Here is a 17696-nt window from a genome sequence, read left to right as displayed (position 1 = left end):
TTGGTGATCTTGTTTTTCCAGTTTTGCCTGTAAGAACACTTCTATTGAGAAAACGACGTATTCTTCTGTCCAACATAATATTCATCTCAATAATTATTTTTTGCAGAAAAAATACCGAAGATTTTTACAATTTAACTTAATTTAGCCTGATTAACTATACATTCTATTTTCTGCAACTCGGTTGCATAACACGCGTTTGTTACGAGAATGTAAAGCACCTTAGAAACATGATCACCAATGGAGCAAATGATCGAACTACCCTGATCTTCCACTATCATGCTAACAAGTATTAAGCGAAAAAACGAAGAAGCACACTACTTAAATTTAAATAAAAACTATGCGGACATATACTGTTTAGGAAGTATTTGGATAAATTACTTAAAGCAATCATAAATACAAACAAAACAATATTACTTTTATATCAATAATAGCTTTTTTATCGATAAAGCTTTTAAAAAATTTAGTTACAACATATATTTTTCAATAAGAAATTTTTTAATTTATTTCATCTAACTTTACTCTTTAGCTACCGAAAAAAAAAATAATAACTTGTTTACAAATGTTAGCTACACTAATTTATTTTTCTTTGTCAGTGGCCATCAAGCTTTTCATAAGCTGTTCACAGTAAGTCACTGGAAACTAAATTTTGTGCACAATAAACTATAAATAATACAAATCGGTATCAATAAACACTAACTTTATGTTTAAAGTGTCTCGATATATAAATAACTATCAATTGATGATATAATTCGCTTTAAAAAAACAAACGTCACCTAAAACTATTTTTTCACGTTAATAAAGTTTCTGAGCACAGTAGAATTATTTCTATACACATTACTAGGCAGTTCACAGTGCACAAAGTGAAGACCACTGGTCTATACCATACTATTTTCTTCTTAATTTTATTCAAGTTGTAAAAATAGATTCTAGTATTAAATTTATTAGTGTATTTGACGATTAAATGTACTGAAAAGTACTTGTAATTTTCTATGATAAATAGAACTTTTTAATTTTTATATCAAAACTCTTTTGATTAACTATTTGTTAATATAAAAAGATAAAAGCTTATTAATCACAAAACCACATCATTGTGTTTTTGTGATTTTCGAGAGATATTTTGTAAATATAAATATTTCTATTTAAATTTTTTCTAGTATATGCACATAAATTTTGACTCTAATAAATAAACATATACTTACATAAAAGCTTAAATTTAATAAATTGAAATTTTTGATATTTCATTTTGTACTATTAACTTGACAACTCTAGTTTAATATACTATGATTAAAAAAAATAATTAAAAGTATATAGAAGCTAGTAAGATTTTCGATTAAAAAAACTTTTTCTACATTTTAAATTCAGTAAATTTTAATACAAAAATTAATATAAAAACAAACTTTGATTTTTCTAGCTTTTTCAGCTTCTTCCTCTTGCAACTTTTTAGACATCAGTTCTTTCAACAAAGTTTCTTCTGAAGCAACAAGAAGCTTGTATGTTTTTTGCATAACAGCTTCCGACATTATTTTTGTCTGTAAATCAATTAGTAATTAAAAATGATATCAAAAGTTTAAATTATTTTAACAAGTAGACTTTTTGCATATTCTTGATTTTAAACATTTTTAGTGATTCCAATGATTTTTCTTCATCAAAAAAATCAGTACGACGGCTTTAGTTTTGTTGATATTCTTATATTTATTAATTATATTTTACTTAGTACATAGATACAACTTGAACATTCACGTAGTTCAGTGAAACGTACTTTTTTATAAAAAATTAACATCCAAAGTTTCCATAAAACTTAACGTTCATAGTTATATGTACTGTACTGTATTAAGTTGTTTATTTTTAAGATTGTTTTAATTTGTATATTATTTTGTCTATTGATACTTTTGCTATATAAACTGGGAACGGGTCACTTTGGCACGCAGGGTCACTATTGCACATGTGGAAAATTTTGCACGAGCGTCACTTTAGCACAAGGGGACACGTTTGCACGGAGGGTCATTTTTGCACGAGAGTAGAAAAAAATTATAAAATAAAAAGAAAATTAAATTGTAAAAAAAAAACAACAATAAAATATAAAAAGATTAATAACCAAAAAAAAACAAAAAAAGTTAGCGACCGAAGGTTAGGGTTAGTGGTAACAGTTATAGTAAAAATAAAAAAGAAAATATAAAAAATTGGATAAAAAAAAAAAAAAAAAGTTACCGACCGACGGTAAGGGTTAGGGGTAATATTGATAGAAAAAACATATATACACCTAATTAAATTGATTAATCAAAAAATAAATGAGGAAAAAAATGAATAGAAAATAAATTATAAAAACAGAAATTAAAAAAATTACCGCCTGAGGGTAAGGGTAGGGGTAATAGTGATAGCAAAAAAAAAACTAAAGTAAAAAAAATAATTTTTTTTTTGACCTGTACAAAAGTGTCTTTGTGCAAAATTGTCCACTCATGCAAAAGTGTCCCCTCGTCTAAAGTGAAGCTAGTGCAAAAGTGACACCCACACATATAAACTATTTTTTAAACAACTTTGAAGTTTATATTATAACAACTTATAGAGATGAAACTATTTTTTTTTCATACTCAATAATAAAAACTATATATGAGTATGTCTAAAATATTTTATGACATTTATTTCCTTATGTTACATACCTGTATATCTTTCATATGCTGCTTGACACTACTGGAATGCTTGTCTATTTTTGCTTTCATTTCGTTTTTATTTTCTTTCAAAGCAGAGACAATTTGTTGCATTTTGCCCAACTGATTGCCAAGCTTCGAAGCTCTTGAATAAGCCTTGATTCTAAAAATTAAACAAACTGTTACAAAACACACAAGCACTAAGTTGAAACAAACGTAAAATTTTAAATAGCTTTTTAAGTATATTGCTATTTATTAAATATGCTAATCTATACTTTAATAAATCTAAAGATAACTATCATAAATATGATACAGCTTTATTGTGAAATAACTGATATACGTTCACAAAATGTTCCTAAGAGCTTTTTATACAAAAAGAATAGAACAAATTATTCTGACCTAGGAATATGTTTTTTTCTACATTGATATCCTCTTATACGCTTCTGAATCAAAGTGTATTGAGATATTCTCCAAGCAATTTTGTTCTTGCCTACAATTGAAATTTAATTTTAAAAGCAAATTTTCATGAATAACTTAATATTCATAAGTTTTTGCAACTATTTTAACGATCAAGTAATTATTAGTAAAGCATAAAGTAAAATATGAAGTAATTCAGTTTAATTAACTTTACTGTTTTCGATTTGGTTAACAAGTATAATTTTTATAATACTTAGTCGACAATAAACAAGTAAGCTGATTGCCCAAGCTTCGTTTAACATCTCTTCAGTTTTTCAATATGTAATAACCAAACATGTTAAGATGTAATAAAGTGCAATCTATAATTGTTGTTGAACTATAAACATAAGTGTTTTGATTCAAATTCGCATGAGTTAGCAAAAAAAATTTAATAAATGTAAATAAAGGAAACGATATTATTTTTTTAACTGTTTGTTCAAGTCTACTCTTCAAAGAACAATCAAGTTCTTTAAAATTAAAATACCAACTAAAAAACTAACAAAAGTTCATAGTGCTTAAAAAAAAAACACTAACATTTTATAACAGACCATGTACCGAACATGACTTTCCTCCATCGGGCTTTAATTAGCCATTTTTCGACTTTTTTAATCAGCATTTTCATATTCTCTGGATCACTTCTCATAAGTTGATCAAATTCTGCAAACTAGAAAAACAGTAAATATTTTAGTATTATATCTTTTTTAATATAAAACCTGCACTTATTTACTTTAAAATTTTACTGTATTTCTAAGATAAATAATACCTTATTGGTTAAATTTTAAATCAACATTTCATTAAATAAGTTTTCTTTAATTTTATCTAAAAATTATTAAACTTATTTTTTAAAATATGTATTACTTGTAGATAAAACACACCTAAACTTTATCATACACAAAAACATAACTTTATCATTATACAGCTTATTTAGTTAAATTATAAAAACTAACTTTTCCAGGTCTAAAAAAAACTTTGGTCATTCCAAACTTGAAATCTGTTTCGTTCAAACCAAGTGCCTTGAATAAGGCCTAAAAAATAAATTAGTATAAATTTAATTTCTAAAAAAGCATTATGTAAAAGTTGATCTTGGTTTTTTAAGCTTACATGATCATGAAAGCTTAAACAAAATTGTTGCATAGAATTTCACTTGTATAAATATAATTTATTTTAGTTCAATAAAACTTAAGTCATAAAACTATCACATTAAGAAATGTATTAATGTTTTTGAAATAATACAGTTATAAACAATTAAAATAATATATATATCGACCTAATTCAAGAGATAATATTTAAAACAAATCAAACACTAAAAAAACTAGTTTTAAAACTATTAGTACAAAATAAGTTGATTGAAAAGTAAACAAGAAATCATACATAATATTAGTTTTTTGTAAATTATTATATTCATTTACTTAAGTCAAACTTGGCAAAAATAAAACTATTTCAGCTTATTTTATGTTTAAAAAATCTGTTAAAACATCAAGATTTGATATATTAAAAAGAAACATTTAATATGTAGTTTAAAATAACTTTAGTGTTGCAACCTTGCGCAAAATGCAATTATTAAACTTTTAAGTTTTGCTTTTAAAACCTTGCAGAATAATCTAGGATCAAGTCTCTTTAATCGATCAGGCATCAATTTCTTGTACATCTCATAAACCTCTTGGAAAGAAGTTCTTGATGGGTACCCTCCTTGCATCAGGTTTAAAACGGATACCATTCCTGTTGTTAAACGAAACAGTATTAGATTTAATTAGGTGTTTTTATACAATGACACACACACTCTTGTATGGAATAAAATGTATTTGTAAGCTATACAAAAGTGTATATTACTTAACGCATTTAAAATATGTACTATGCTGAGTGATACAGTAAGAAGACTAATCTACTTAAAGACATACAGACTTACTGTAACAACTATATTTATACTTTATCGCAAACTTAGTACAGCTATTGTTTTATACTGTTATAGTTAGTGTCTTTTTAGCAAGAGTTTCAATTCTTTGAAATAACTATCACAAAAAAAAAACACGAGGCCAGTTTAGATAAAATTAATAATAATTTACTTTTTAAACAAAATACGAAACTTTTATGATGAAACTGTACAGAAAGCTTTAGATAATTTTTTTTTAGAATATTAAGCTAAGAATTAAGATAACTAAGCTATTTTTGAAAAATTAAGATGCACTTTTATTTATTTTTATTTTTTGTGAGTTTCAAAGTAAGTTGATAGAATAAAAATTATATTAAAAAATATAACTGTTCAAAATATAGTTTTAATTGTTTGCTAACAAAAGTTCCTAGTAAAGTAACTTCACTGGAATTAACAACCCTATTAACAACCCAGTTGAAGTGTGTTGATTCGTTGACACACAGAAACATATGTTGGTAGAATAAAGGAAGATTACTGTATAATTTGTTTTTATTTATTAAAAAATATATCAATTTAATGCAAGTTTTTTGAGTATAAATTTATATTATAACTAGACTGGTATTTAAAGGTCATATTGGTAGCAAATGCCAATTGAAATATGTAAAACGTATTTTTAATATCGTGATCCATAAAAACGTTTATGGCTTAAGGTTAGCTAAAGATTGCGATTTGTTTTTAAAAATACGTTAATCCGGGTAAGTGTACGAAACGAAATACAAATTACATATGGAAAACTCACTATACACTATTAGTAAATGTATTTTGTGTCTAAACATGTTAAAAACTAACACATGCTTTTGGCTTTTTACTGCAAACTGTTTTTTAATGGGCGAACTAAGGTAAATAAACGATAAATATTGTAAAATAAGCAATTATTTAATAAATAACTTTGATTTGATGATTTTATAAAAACTTTAAACATTTATATATATGCTTAAATTTTAGACAGAGGGAATATTATTTTTTATCGTCTCCTTAAATTGGAAAAATAAGCTGTAAACAAACGATTTAATTTTACTAAAGAGCTTTATTAATGGCCAGAACACTGTAGCATTTTTCTGAAGTTTTTCTGAACATAAAAAAGTTTTTCATTCAGACTTTAGCACTTAAGGTTAAAAGGTATTTCAATTTATAATAATGGAAGATTACATACCAGAGCATTGCAACTGTGAAAGAATTTGTCCGCCTTGAAAATATTGTTCTTGCATTGTTATGTTTGGCTTGATACATCTTATAAAGGATGATCCTGTGTTCTCTAACTTTTTCAACAAATTAGCCAGTTGTTTCTGAAAAATTTAAAATGTATCTTGTAAACTAATTTGACAGTTTTTGCAATAGTATATATCTATCTTTTTAATAAAGTTATACTACAATTTGTTATAAATATATTGTTTAGCTTGATTTCAAATTAGAAAAATTAAGATCGAGTGTCCTTAACTCGGTCAGTTTAATTAATTTAAAAATATATTTTACCTAAGAAATTAGTAAGACTTGCTCAAATAAAGCATATAGAAATTTCAAACTGGTAGATAAAAATTTTATCATCATAGTTTTAACATATGTTTAACACTTTTATTACTTCTATAAAGAACCTAAAATTTCTTAAATAAACTAGCAGCATTAACTATAATTTAATATATTTTATCTAATAAGATTAAAAGCAAACGATAATCAGTTTTAAATAAACAACAAGAAAATTATAGGTAAATAGAAACGTAGAAGTAATAATTCCATACAGTTTTGTTTACTGTAAGTTAATAATTAATAATTTCTATTTCGTACCTGTTATCGCTATGTAATAAGTGTTTTATGCAATTGAAAATTTAACGTAGCTTTTTATAAATGCTTTTCAAACTAAATACAAATAAAATTTAAATTATTTTCTACAAATAGTAACTACTTTGTACAAAATTAGATTAAAAAATGGTAAATTAATATATCACTTCAATTTTTTAAATTTTATTAGTAAAATATTACTTTTCACTAGTTTAAAAAAATTAAACGATATCTTCATTTTATTAATAAATCTTATTTAAATAAAATCTGATTATTTATAAGTTGAGAACTTTTAATGTTATTTTAAAAATTAAAAGTACACAAATAAATATGTAACAAAAAATATAAATGGATACAATTTTGTAAATTTTACACTAACTAACTTAAAAATACAAACGTAGGTTTCTTGTAGGCAAAAAATATTTTATCGAACATATGGAGATAAGCTGAGATTTCAGATAAGCTTACATTTTACATAATCATTTTAATATAGTTTTTCATTGTGAACAAATGGATAAAATCACAAAACTATATATTTAAAAATATTTATTTAGTATTTTTCGAATACTAATTTTCTGAGCTTATATTGTTTTGGAACAATAAAAAACAAGTGTGCAAAATAGTCTACTTTTACGACACTTATAGTTTATAAAACACATAAACTTCCAAAAATTTTTATTTTTTGTTATCTAAACTTTATACTATATTTTTATTACCGAAGTACAAGGTTATTTTAAGTTTAGAATCAATTGATTCAACAAAAATTTTTTTTTGATGTTTAGATAATAAACTATAAACTATATGTAATACGTCAATATTTTTTTTATTTTGAAACTTTTTTATACAAAAGTCTTTACTCTGAAAAATTATAATTCCTACTATTTATATACTTAAAAGAACAAATTATATAATTTAACCACTTATAACAAAATCATTAATTTTTGTTTTTTTAAAACTTTTTTTTTTAATCAATTGGTTTTGTTAATAATATAAACAATACCCAAATTTAAGCTGTACAATAATCTTTTATTGTACGTCCGAAAAAAAAGTATGCAAACTTTAAGATAATGTAACACTCACTTTAAATTTGTTTCCAACACTGATAAAAGCAAGTTTTCCTTTTGTAGCAGACAATGAATTTTCAAACAACTTTCTTACAAGTTGGTCTTTACTTCCACTAACTAACTTTTCAAGCGAATAATGTAATGCATCGTTATTCTTCTCAACGAACTTCGCCTGTTATATTATGGATAGTATTATATGGTAGTTTAAAATACTATATAAAACAATTTAAAACGAAATTTTTCAAATAAATGAATTAGAAATCTATTATATAAAACACAACTAATTTCTGTTAAAATTTACTGATTAAGTAATAGTTTTAATGGAGCATTTGAAGTAGTAAAAGTAAATTTTAAAAGATTCTGTTAAAACTAATGATCTACGAGATCTATAAATTAGGCCATACGTTTCCATTCCTAATCTATGACTATGTTCTAACTAATAATTAAATGAAACTAGATAAACAATTTCTTGCTTAGTGACTTCCTATTCAAAACTTTGTTTTATATAATAAGGGGAACAACATAAGGCTTGCAAATAATTTTTTATGATAAAAACTTTTACAAAACATAAAAAATTAAAAAATGTTTCAATAAAAGTTTAGAAGTATGACTTAATATAAATTGAGAGTAAATTATAATGCTAATGTTATGGTTATACTGCTATAGTTTAGTAAAAAGACAAACTAAGAATATTTTTAGTACAGTTTTACAAAAGCCAAGCGGCTCACAAAATTCTATATCAAACAAATCTAGCCGGTATGTTATATATTCTACAATGTACAAAAGTCTGACCAGGCACACCGACAACATAAGTTGCACAACCCTGTTGTACATCATAGAAAAAGTATAGAAAGACTAACTTATCTAGGAATATAAAAAATATCAAAATTGAAAATTATAATTAAATTTTCTTTTCTTGTATCATGAAACATTAAGGATTACTATGAATCAATCAACATCGTTTTATTAATTAAATTAAAGCAAACATATGCTGGTAAGAGCAAAGTAAAAACTTACCTTTGTATTAATTATAATTGTTTTTATTACTTCTAATACCAGTAGAAAATATTTTAAAGTGTTTTTAAACCAACAATAGTGATATCATCTAAACTGTGGTATGCTTGATGATTTATTTCAGGGTTGCAAAAGGTTTTTTATAAAATTTTCCAGATTTTCTAATTTTCTTCCATATTTTTGAACATACAGGCTTTTAGTATAATTTAAGTATAAAACTAAACTTAAGGTCTTAAATGGTATATGAGTATTAAAAAAATACTGTAATGCTACTTAAAATGTGTTCTGTAATAAAAAAAATCTAAAAAACACAAAAACATTAAGATATATTTTTTGCATTTACTCTAAATTTATTATTTTACGTGTTGTTTAAAATTCCATATTTTTCCTATTTTTTGTTCTAAATTCCAGGTTCTTTCTAAAAGCTTCTCAAATTCCATGTTTTACAGTTTTTTTGCCTGAATTGTTAAATTCCAGATATTTCCAGGTTTTTTGGCAATCCTGTTTACTTATACCTTTTCAGAGAACTTTTTGATAAGAATCTAGTGTGATTTAGTTTTTTTAATACAGAATTACTTTTTACAGAATAATTCCTATTAGTTTAAAAAATTGGATCTGGTAGATTCATATAGATATGAGTGAATACTTAGTTGTTATAATTATTAATTTAGAAAAGTTTTTTTTAATGTATTTTAAAATTTAAGTCTATAACTAAATTATAAGTTAATTCCATAAATTTAAACAAAAATTTCTACCTTAAAATTGTGTAAGTTTATTAAATTTTATCACAATTAAAATATATCGAAACATATCTAAAACAATTTTTTTAAAAAATCGTTATATATTTTTTCAATGTACACTGTACAGTTTTGGTAAATAACTTTGTAAATACTTTTAAATAGAAATTGAACACAACGAAGCTTTTAATATAAAGATTCTTATAGAAATAGTATAGAGTAATAAAGCTGTGTGCTTTACTATTTCGGAATTATAACTTCTCATACCTTTCAATAAACCAAAAATGTTTCGTATTATGTTAAACCTAAGTTTAACTAGTTAAAGTACAAAAATTTTTAGGAATTTTAAAAATTAAATAATAATTTGCAAACGTCAATAAACTAAAAGCAGTTGCATGTACAGACTAAATAAACAAAATCATGAAAAGTTAAAGTTTAACAAAGAGCAAGAAAAAGCAAACAAATATTATTTTAATGGGGAGTAGTCTATATATGACAGGTTATTCTAAAAAAAATTAAAAACTTTGGTATAAATTTTAACACTATAAAACTTATGCTTAAAGGAACTACCATTATGTAAATTAATAAATAAACTATTTTTCTAGTAGTTTTAAGAAGACTGCTTTAAAAATAAAGTATTTTTCATAGTTTTTTTCAAAAAATAAAATTATCTTTCAATAGCAAAAAAAAAAAGAACTAACAGTAACAATTTTTAACTCGTATTTTATTTCTGATTGATACTTTACTTTAAATATCAGTACTATTCTTAATGTTTTATTACCTTAAGTAGCTTTGAGCAATATTTCAGTGCTATTAAAAAGTGAGCTAAATATTAAACACTTACAAAAGTATAAATAGATAACTAGTTATACAAATAATTTATATTTGTCTTATAACTTTTAAAATTGATAAGATTTTTTTGTCTTTGGAAAAACTATATATTTGTTATTAAGTTATTTATAAAGTAATAAATGTATATATATTATACTATTCTTTAACAACAAATAAAAAATCAAACCAATTTAAGTTCCTTTTTAACTAAGTTGCTGTTTATGTCTGCAAAGTTAAAGTAGTGTATTTGAAAAGCTACATAAACATTACTTTAAATAAAGTTATGAAAAAAATTAAAACGAGTACAAACTAACAACAGTGGTTAAAAGATATAATAATATGATGTGAAAAGTTATCAAAACACCTAAACTTGTATATCAACAAAATTTTTACAACTTACAGTTTGGTAGCAAACGGCTCCTGCAAAATGTCTTATCAGGAAACCTTCGTCATCTCTCAAGTTCCGGTGAGTTGTCAGTTGCGATTTCCTTGGAATCTGATAAAATTAAACTCATGTTTTAGTGAAACAATATTTTTCATTAACTGTATTTTGGTTAACTTGCAATGAAAACAAAATTATATAGATGTGGACTAAGCATTTGAAAAAGCAAAAAAAAGGAAGATTACAATTAAAACCATGGAATCTATACCAACATATTTGCGTTGTTTGGCGTCTTTACTTTTTAATATAAATACTTGAAAAACCTCTGTAATAATCAACTGACCGGGACAGGTCTTAATTATTGGCAATAGCTAGTTTATGCTTTTGCTAACAACATCTTTCCCGTAATATTATATTTTTTTAATCTAATAAAAAGCCCCGTAAAACTTTTTGTTTTTTTTTAATGACAAGCTTTTAAAAAGATAATGTATAAAGATAACTTTTAGATTTGACGGCGTAACTTAAATAAAATTAAACAGAAGTATTTGTATTGTCATATCTCCTTGTCTGATTAAACACCGATAACTTTTCGCAATCTACTTTTATTCAATAATTACTATAATATATACAACCTTAATTTATAAAGAAATACATAGCTTTATGTAATTTTGATAAGAAAAAAAAAAACTTTTTTAATTATTTAATGTTTTTTTATATTATATAACTTCATTTATTATAGGACAATGTAAGCTTTTGAAATCTAGCTGCTAAACATTTTTACTTTTAATAATACTAGAATATATGAGAAATTTACTACTCTTTGGAAAGAACCTTTACAAACAGTCTTCGATAATTTCATTAGTTTAATAAACTTATTACAAGAAGTTAAAAACGTGTAAAATTAAACTTAAGTAAACGTTTTAAAAAGTACTTGATATGTATGCTAAACTTGAAAGTTTTATATAAAACGTAATCTTTATCAAATAATCTATATCAAATATATTTTAAATAAATCATATACACAAAGATTAATAAATTAAAAGTTAAACTCGATTTAATTTTAAATCATAAGATTGATTATTGCTCGGTGTTTAATTTAATTTGAATTAATATTTAATGAGCCTTATTCAGCCACAACTTGTCAAGTGGTGCTAACCACAGTTTAACAACTGTTTAAAAAATAATACTTTTTATAGAAGTATTCTACCTGATTTAAAAATGAAAAACTTTTAGTCATGATATAATGAAATAATGTTTTAATATTCAGATAAATATTATGGAAAACTTTTTTTAAGATAGATTAGTAAATTTTCATCTTAAGTAAGCTGTTTTATTTAACTTTTCTGTTGCTAATGTTTGCCTAAATAAAAGTTTTAACTTTAAATTTTTACTGCGATCTTTTATTTTATAAAGTTGAGCAAGTATAAATTTATTAAAAATAACACTACGATAAAGTACTAAACATTTTAAAACTTAACATAAATTAAAGTTCCTAATAATATTTTTTAATAAAATTATTAATGGTAAAACTTTTGAAGATTCTCACCAAAACTAAATTATTTAAATCTATAACTTGTTTTGTATATTTTATGTGTTGTATTTAAAAAATAAAAATTAAGGCTTAAAAAAATTGTCTTACAGTAATTCTGAAGTGATTTTTGTGTTTTTGGTGTATTTGCGATGTGAAATGCTTATCATCAGGCCTAGGTAGCTTGCTTTCTTCATCTAAAATATCTAGTATTCCTATTTTCGGAGCTTCTATCAAATCTGAAAAAAAAAATTCTCATAAATATAAAAAGAAAACTCATGTTTTGTATGGACATTACTATAGATGGTACTATTTTTAGTTTTAGATGGAAACATATTAAAAAAATTTAATGAAAATAATTTTGTTAGAAATTTAAAAATAAATAAATACAGAACTCTTTAGTACAAAAACTTATAATAATTAATTATACTATGAAATAATAATAAACTCAATTGTTTAAACTACGTTTATAATATTTTTGATATTCTATATTTAGAACACATATCAAAGTATTACTATGCGTTTCTTAGTATAATAAAGTTTAATTACACAAACAATACTTCATTTTTTTGATTATGACCTACTATAGTGCTGAAAATTATAGCACAATTGCCTTATTAAAAAAACAATCTTGAAAAGTAATTATCTAAAACTAGTTGGTTAATTAAGAGACATATCTAAATTTATTAATTAAGGATAACTCGAAATTAAAAAGTATAAATATGCTTATAAAAATTACTGTTTTGTTAAAAAGGCCACAACAAAGTCACTTGAATTTAAGGGTAGGCAACTTTTCTAGTCAGCAGTTTATGTTTATAATTTATTTTTCGAGGGTCTGACGTTTTAAAATTAAATGTTTTCCCAATCCATGTAATTGTGAAAAGTAACACTAAAAAATTAAGAAAATAAAAACAAAGTCTGTAAGAAACTAAGCACTAATATATATTTGAATTCAAATTAATTTACATGTCAATATATTTTTTTTTTATCTATTAGATTTGCACAAGTTCATTTCAAGCTAATAAACGTCGAAATAAACAAATAGTTTGACGAATATCAAAATTTACGGATGGTGGGCTGGACCCGACCCATGGACCATACTTTGCCCGCCTTTACATAATTCTTCATCCGCAAATACATTGACATTTTCATTATAACAAAGTTTAGTAAATAAGCACATCTATTAACTCAGAAATTTTAGCAATTTATGGTAAATATCAGAGAAGTATACTCTCTCACAAATGGTTTAAATTTAAGTTATTTTAGGTTGTAAAGGAAGTTAAGGGCTAATTAATTAAGATAATTAAATTTGTTGCTTTTTCTAAATAGTATTCTATTAAACTAATAAATTTAGGTCATTACTGTTGAAATAAAATTCATAAAGCTAGTAGTGTTAAAGTTTTAGGTAGAAAATTTATAGGCAAAAAAACGAAAATTATTTTTAAGGAGATAAATAGTCAAAGTGTAAAAAAACTTAAATGTTACATTTTAAATGAATATAAACATAATTATTGAAACTTAAAAAACCTTTAGACTAGTTTTATTTTAAAAGTTACTTTAGACTAATTTTAAAATTAACTAGAAGTTTTTAAGCTACAAACCAATACAATCCTGGTTATCATTGTAGTGGACTTCGTGAACTCCAAGATCTTCTTTCAAATACAGTTCCTGTTCTTCCCTTAAAACTCTTTCGTTGAAGAACTGTTGCAGCTTTTCATTACAATAGTTGATACAAAATTGTTCGAAGGAATTTACTTCGAAGTATTCTAAAAAAAGAATTATAATTCTTAAACAAATATGGCATAATTTAAACATTTTTAATTTTAATTTTAAGCAAAACTACGAGCTAAAACTAAAAAAAAAAAATTAAAATTATTAAGCTTTGACATAAAAGCTAATGAAAATGCAACAATTTTTTTTAAATCAATATACCTAGTAACACTTTAGTAGATAAATTCATATCACTTGAAACTTAGTTCAGAAATATACAACAAGGTTGCCAAATGTTTTTTGTAAATGTTTTCAAGGTTTTATGAATTTCTACCAGGTTGTTAAAATACAAGTTTTTTAGTCCATTTTTAGTATACAATTAAACTTAAAGTAAAAAAAAAGTGTCTTAAATAGTATAACATCATTAAAAAGATAATGTAAAGCTACTTTAAATGTTTTAATTTTGTGAAAAAAAAAATTAATAGAAACAAAAAAAATCTTTATGATAGATTTTTCGTATCTAATCGAAATTTTGTAACTTTACATGTAGCAATAGTTAAAAACTTACAATTTTTCCAGTTTTTTTGGCTAACCTGATATAATGTTTTAGTCAAGGTAATATTCTATCTTAGAATAAGGGCATGGAGGTTAAAAAAATTTGATTAGGTTATTTATGAAAGACAAATAAATAAACTTTAATTTTATAGAATACAAAAGTTTCAATTTATTATTGAGATAGTCATTTTTGTAAACAGTTTTCGACACAAACGCACGGACCATAATTATTCATCCTTTTTTTAATGAAAATAAAAACTCACTAAAAATCTATATACTAGATTAAACTTAAACGAGCTACTAAATATAGATTTTTGGTATCTAATAAGGCTTAATTACAAAGTTAAAAATTTTAAAAACGGTTGGTTACATACTGGTGGATAAAACATATTTTGTAAAGTAGATTTAGTTTTTAAGATTGCTTCATTATAAGAAACATATTGAGCTTTCAGATTGTGTACAGCTATACCATTATATCCAACCATAGAACTAGTTTTTAAATCAAAAACCTGAACAGTCAGCTATAACTGAAAGCTGTTAGTTAAAAATCTGCAATGTTTAAAAGTGTTTTACCCCCTTATGGCCTTCAGATAATTTTAGTAACCGCATTTTTTAATAATTAACGTAATTCATCACATTTTGTTTATTTCAAAGCATCTTTATTCAGTTTTGATCACCTTTTTTTAAACATCTATCTTTTTAAATATAGTTTTTCGTTAAATATATTATAGGCATAGACTTTATAAAAAAAAATTAAGTAATTCATAAAAGTAAATTTCTAGTGTAAATTTCTTTTCAAAGTACAGCGGGGCAGTAAATTCTGACTGAAAAACGTAATAAGTAATTAAACTGTACATTGTTTCCGGTCTTTTAAGTATAAACTTTATAGTTATACATCGTATTTAGTTGACCGTCTACTATAAATACATTAAAAAAAATTAGGTGTAAAGAAGTATTTTAATCAGTATTTAAAAAAAACATTAAACATAGTTTTAAAATATTGTATAACATCAGTTAATTCTTTAAAAATGTTAACATATAATTAGTTGTTTTTTTAAATATTATGCACAAAAAATAAACAAACTACCTTGAATGTATCAAAAAAACTTAAATCAAAAAATTCAAAACATTTTTAACGGTAATTTTCTTAATTATGGTAACAATATAACATAAAAACTATATATTATTTCCAATAATTTAAGAGGATACTACTGTATTAGCTTTATAATATGTTTTTAATTTAATCATAAGTCTATAAAGTAAAACTAGAAAGCTATATATAGAAAAAAATGAGTGTAAGTTTAATAATATTATAATTTGAATAAAAATATGTTATAAGTAATTATTTTTCAAGAATTTTCTTAAACATCTTAAGTTGATTTCAGTTTTGTTATGAAATAACTCACCAAAGCCAGCAATATCAAGTATTCCAATATAGCCAGTTGATTGTTTAAAAGGGAAACATTCATTCACCCTACTAACTACATGATCGAACAAATTTGAATAAATCGCTTTCGCTAATGCTTCTCTTGCATTTGATGACTGAACTTTGTTAAGTGGAACCCTGTTAAAATGTTTATAAACTCAAAATTCGAAAACACTGTTGACATAATTATTATCAGTTTGCCTAACTTTTATTCTGGAAAACTTATCAAGTGCTTTTTACAAGTAAGCATTACTATATCTTAAAAATACTGCTATTATGCCATTTATTTGCTTACAGTTATTAGTGACAACGACATTTTGAAACTTAATTACATCTATTAACTAGTTAGGAGACTTACATGGACTAAAAAAATCCAACGTATCATCTTTAATTGGATGTCATCTTTTTTACTATATATATAACAAAAAACCTTTCGTAAACTTTATTCAATCAACGTTTTTATGAAATGATTGTTAATCATTATGAAATAAAGTCAATAAGGCATTTCAATAGAGAAATGTTATGCTTAATAACCTTTTAATTTATTTAAAACACAGTAACTTTAAAGTTTAAACTTCATTTTGAAACGCTAGGTTTTTGAAAATTTCCAAATAAATTTCTTAACAATTAAGTAATTAACTCATACAGATTATTTTTACATTAATTAAGATTTAAAATAAAAAATTAAACTATATATTACTTTTAATGCACAACATTTGTTTTTTATAAAAATTTATAATATATACTTTTTTTTACTTTCTTATAAATTGCAAGACCATATTATCCATAAAGAAATTATAAGTTTTACCTAATCCTATCAAATAACTTTTCTAAATAAAAAAAAGCTTTAGTTATTCATAAGTATTACTTATATACAGTTCTTTAAACATTTACAGTATATCAAACTGGTAAAATTTGGCATTTAACTTTTAAATGTTTGTTTTTTTTTTTACATTTATCAATATTAATTTCGTTAAAAACTATTTAGTAAAAGTATTTATAAATCAAAAATAAACTATTCTGGTAATAAATAGTATGCTTATCAATTTAGTAATGTTTAGCAAATACTATTTTGTGTTTGAAAAGGGCGTATTACCTAGTTACGTAATAAGTACATTCAAACAGTTCAAAATGACTTTAAACAAATTAAAGTTAGCTATTTTAAAAAATTTCTAAACGAAACGTTTTTTATTCGTTATAACAATAATTTTTGCAAACATAATATATTCATATACATATCAGCCTAAAAATTGGTTAGGAATTTTATTGCAAGAAAGATAGAATTATTATATTTATAAGTTATAAATATTGCAATTGGCATGATTAAACTACACAAAACTCATTAAAGCATAAAAGTGTAATTTATTACAAGTGTCCATTAACTATATTTTTCTTAGAACTCCATTTGTTTTTTTTTGTAAACTTTGTAGCAAGAAAAAGATTAAATTAATTCTTGTTTAGAATGATATTGTGAGGAATTAAAAAAGCTACTTACTAGAAATACTTGTAAAAGATCTGTTCCAATATTAAAAATGTTATGCGTTCACAAGCCTTAAACATTATGCTTAGTATGAAAAATTAAATCAATTTCTAAATTTATGCAGAAGTTAGGAAGTTTATGAGAAATTTTATACCAAGAACA

At 23.6% G+C, this 17696-nt stretch overlaps 1 protein-coding gene across 1 annotated transcript in view; it reads right to left on the bottom strand.

The window, feature by feature from the left end:
• Positions 1-17696, bottom strand: part of LOC145849559 (unconventional myosin-VI-like) — a 51499-nt gene that overhangs the window by 15272 nt on the left and 18531 nt on the right. The window contains exons 10-21 of the mRNA XM_082954512.1: positions 16035-16192; positions 13965-14129; positions 12475-12602; positions 10854-10949; positions 7888-8043; positions 6185-6317; positions 4690-4820; positions 4049-4126; positions 3636-3765; positions 3045-3135; positions 2658-2808; positions 1398-1529 (exon numbers count right to left, since the gene is read on the bottom strand). Coding sequence (XP_082810638.1) covers positions 1398-1529; positions 2658-2808; positions 3045-3135; positions 3636-3765; positions 4049-4126; positions 4690-4820; positions 6185-6317; positions 7888-8043; positions 10854-10949; positions 12475-12602; positions 13965-14129; positions 16035-16192 — 1549 coding nt within the window. The remainder of the gene's footprint in view (positions 1-1397; positions 1530-2657; positions 2809-3044; positions 3136-3635; positions 3766-4048; positions 4127-4689; positions 4821-6184; positions 6318-7887; positions 8044-10853; positions 10950-12474; positions 12603-13964; positions 14130-16034; positions 16193-17696) is intronic.

The sequence above is a fragment of the Thalia democratica genome, chromosome 2 (genome assembly GCF_965202585.1).
Source record: "Thalia democratica chromosome 2, ktThaDemo2.hap1.1, whole genome shotgun sequence".
In the NCBI taxonomy this organism is placed as follows: domain Eukaryota; kingdom Metazoa; phylum Chordata; class Thaliacea; order Salpida; family Salpidae; genus Thalia; species Thalia democratica.
This window is presented reverse-complemented; position numbering and strand designations above follow the sequence as displayed.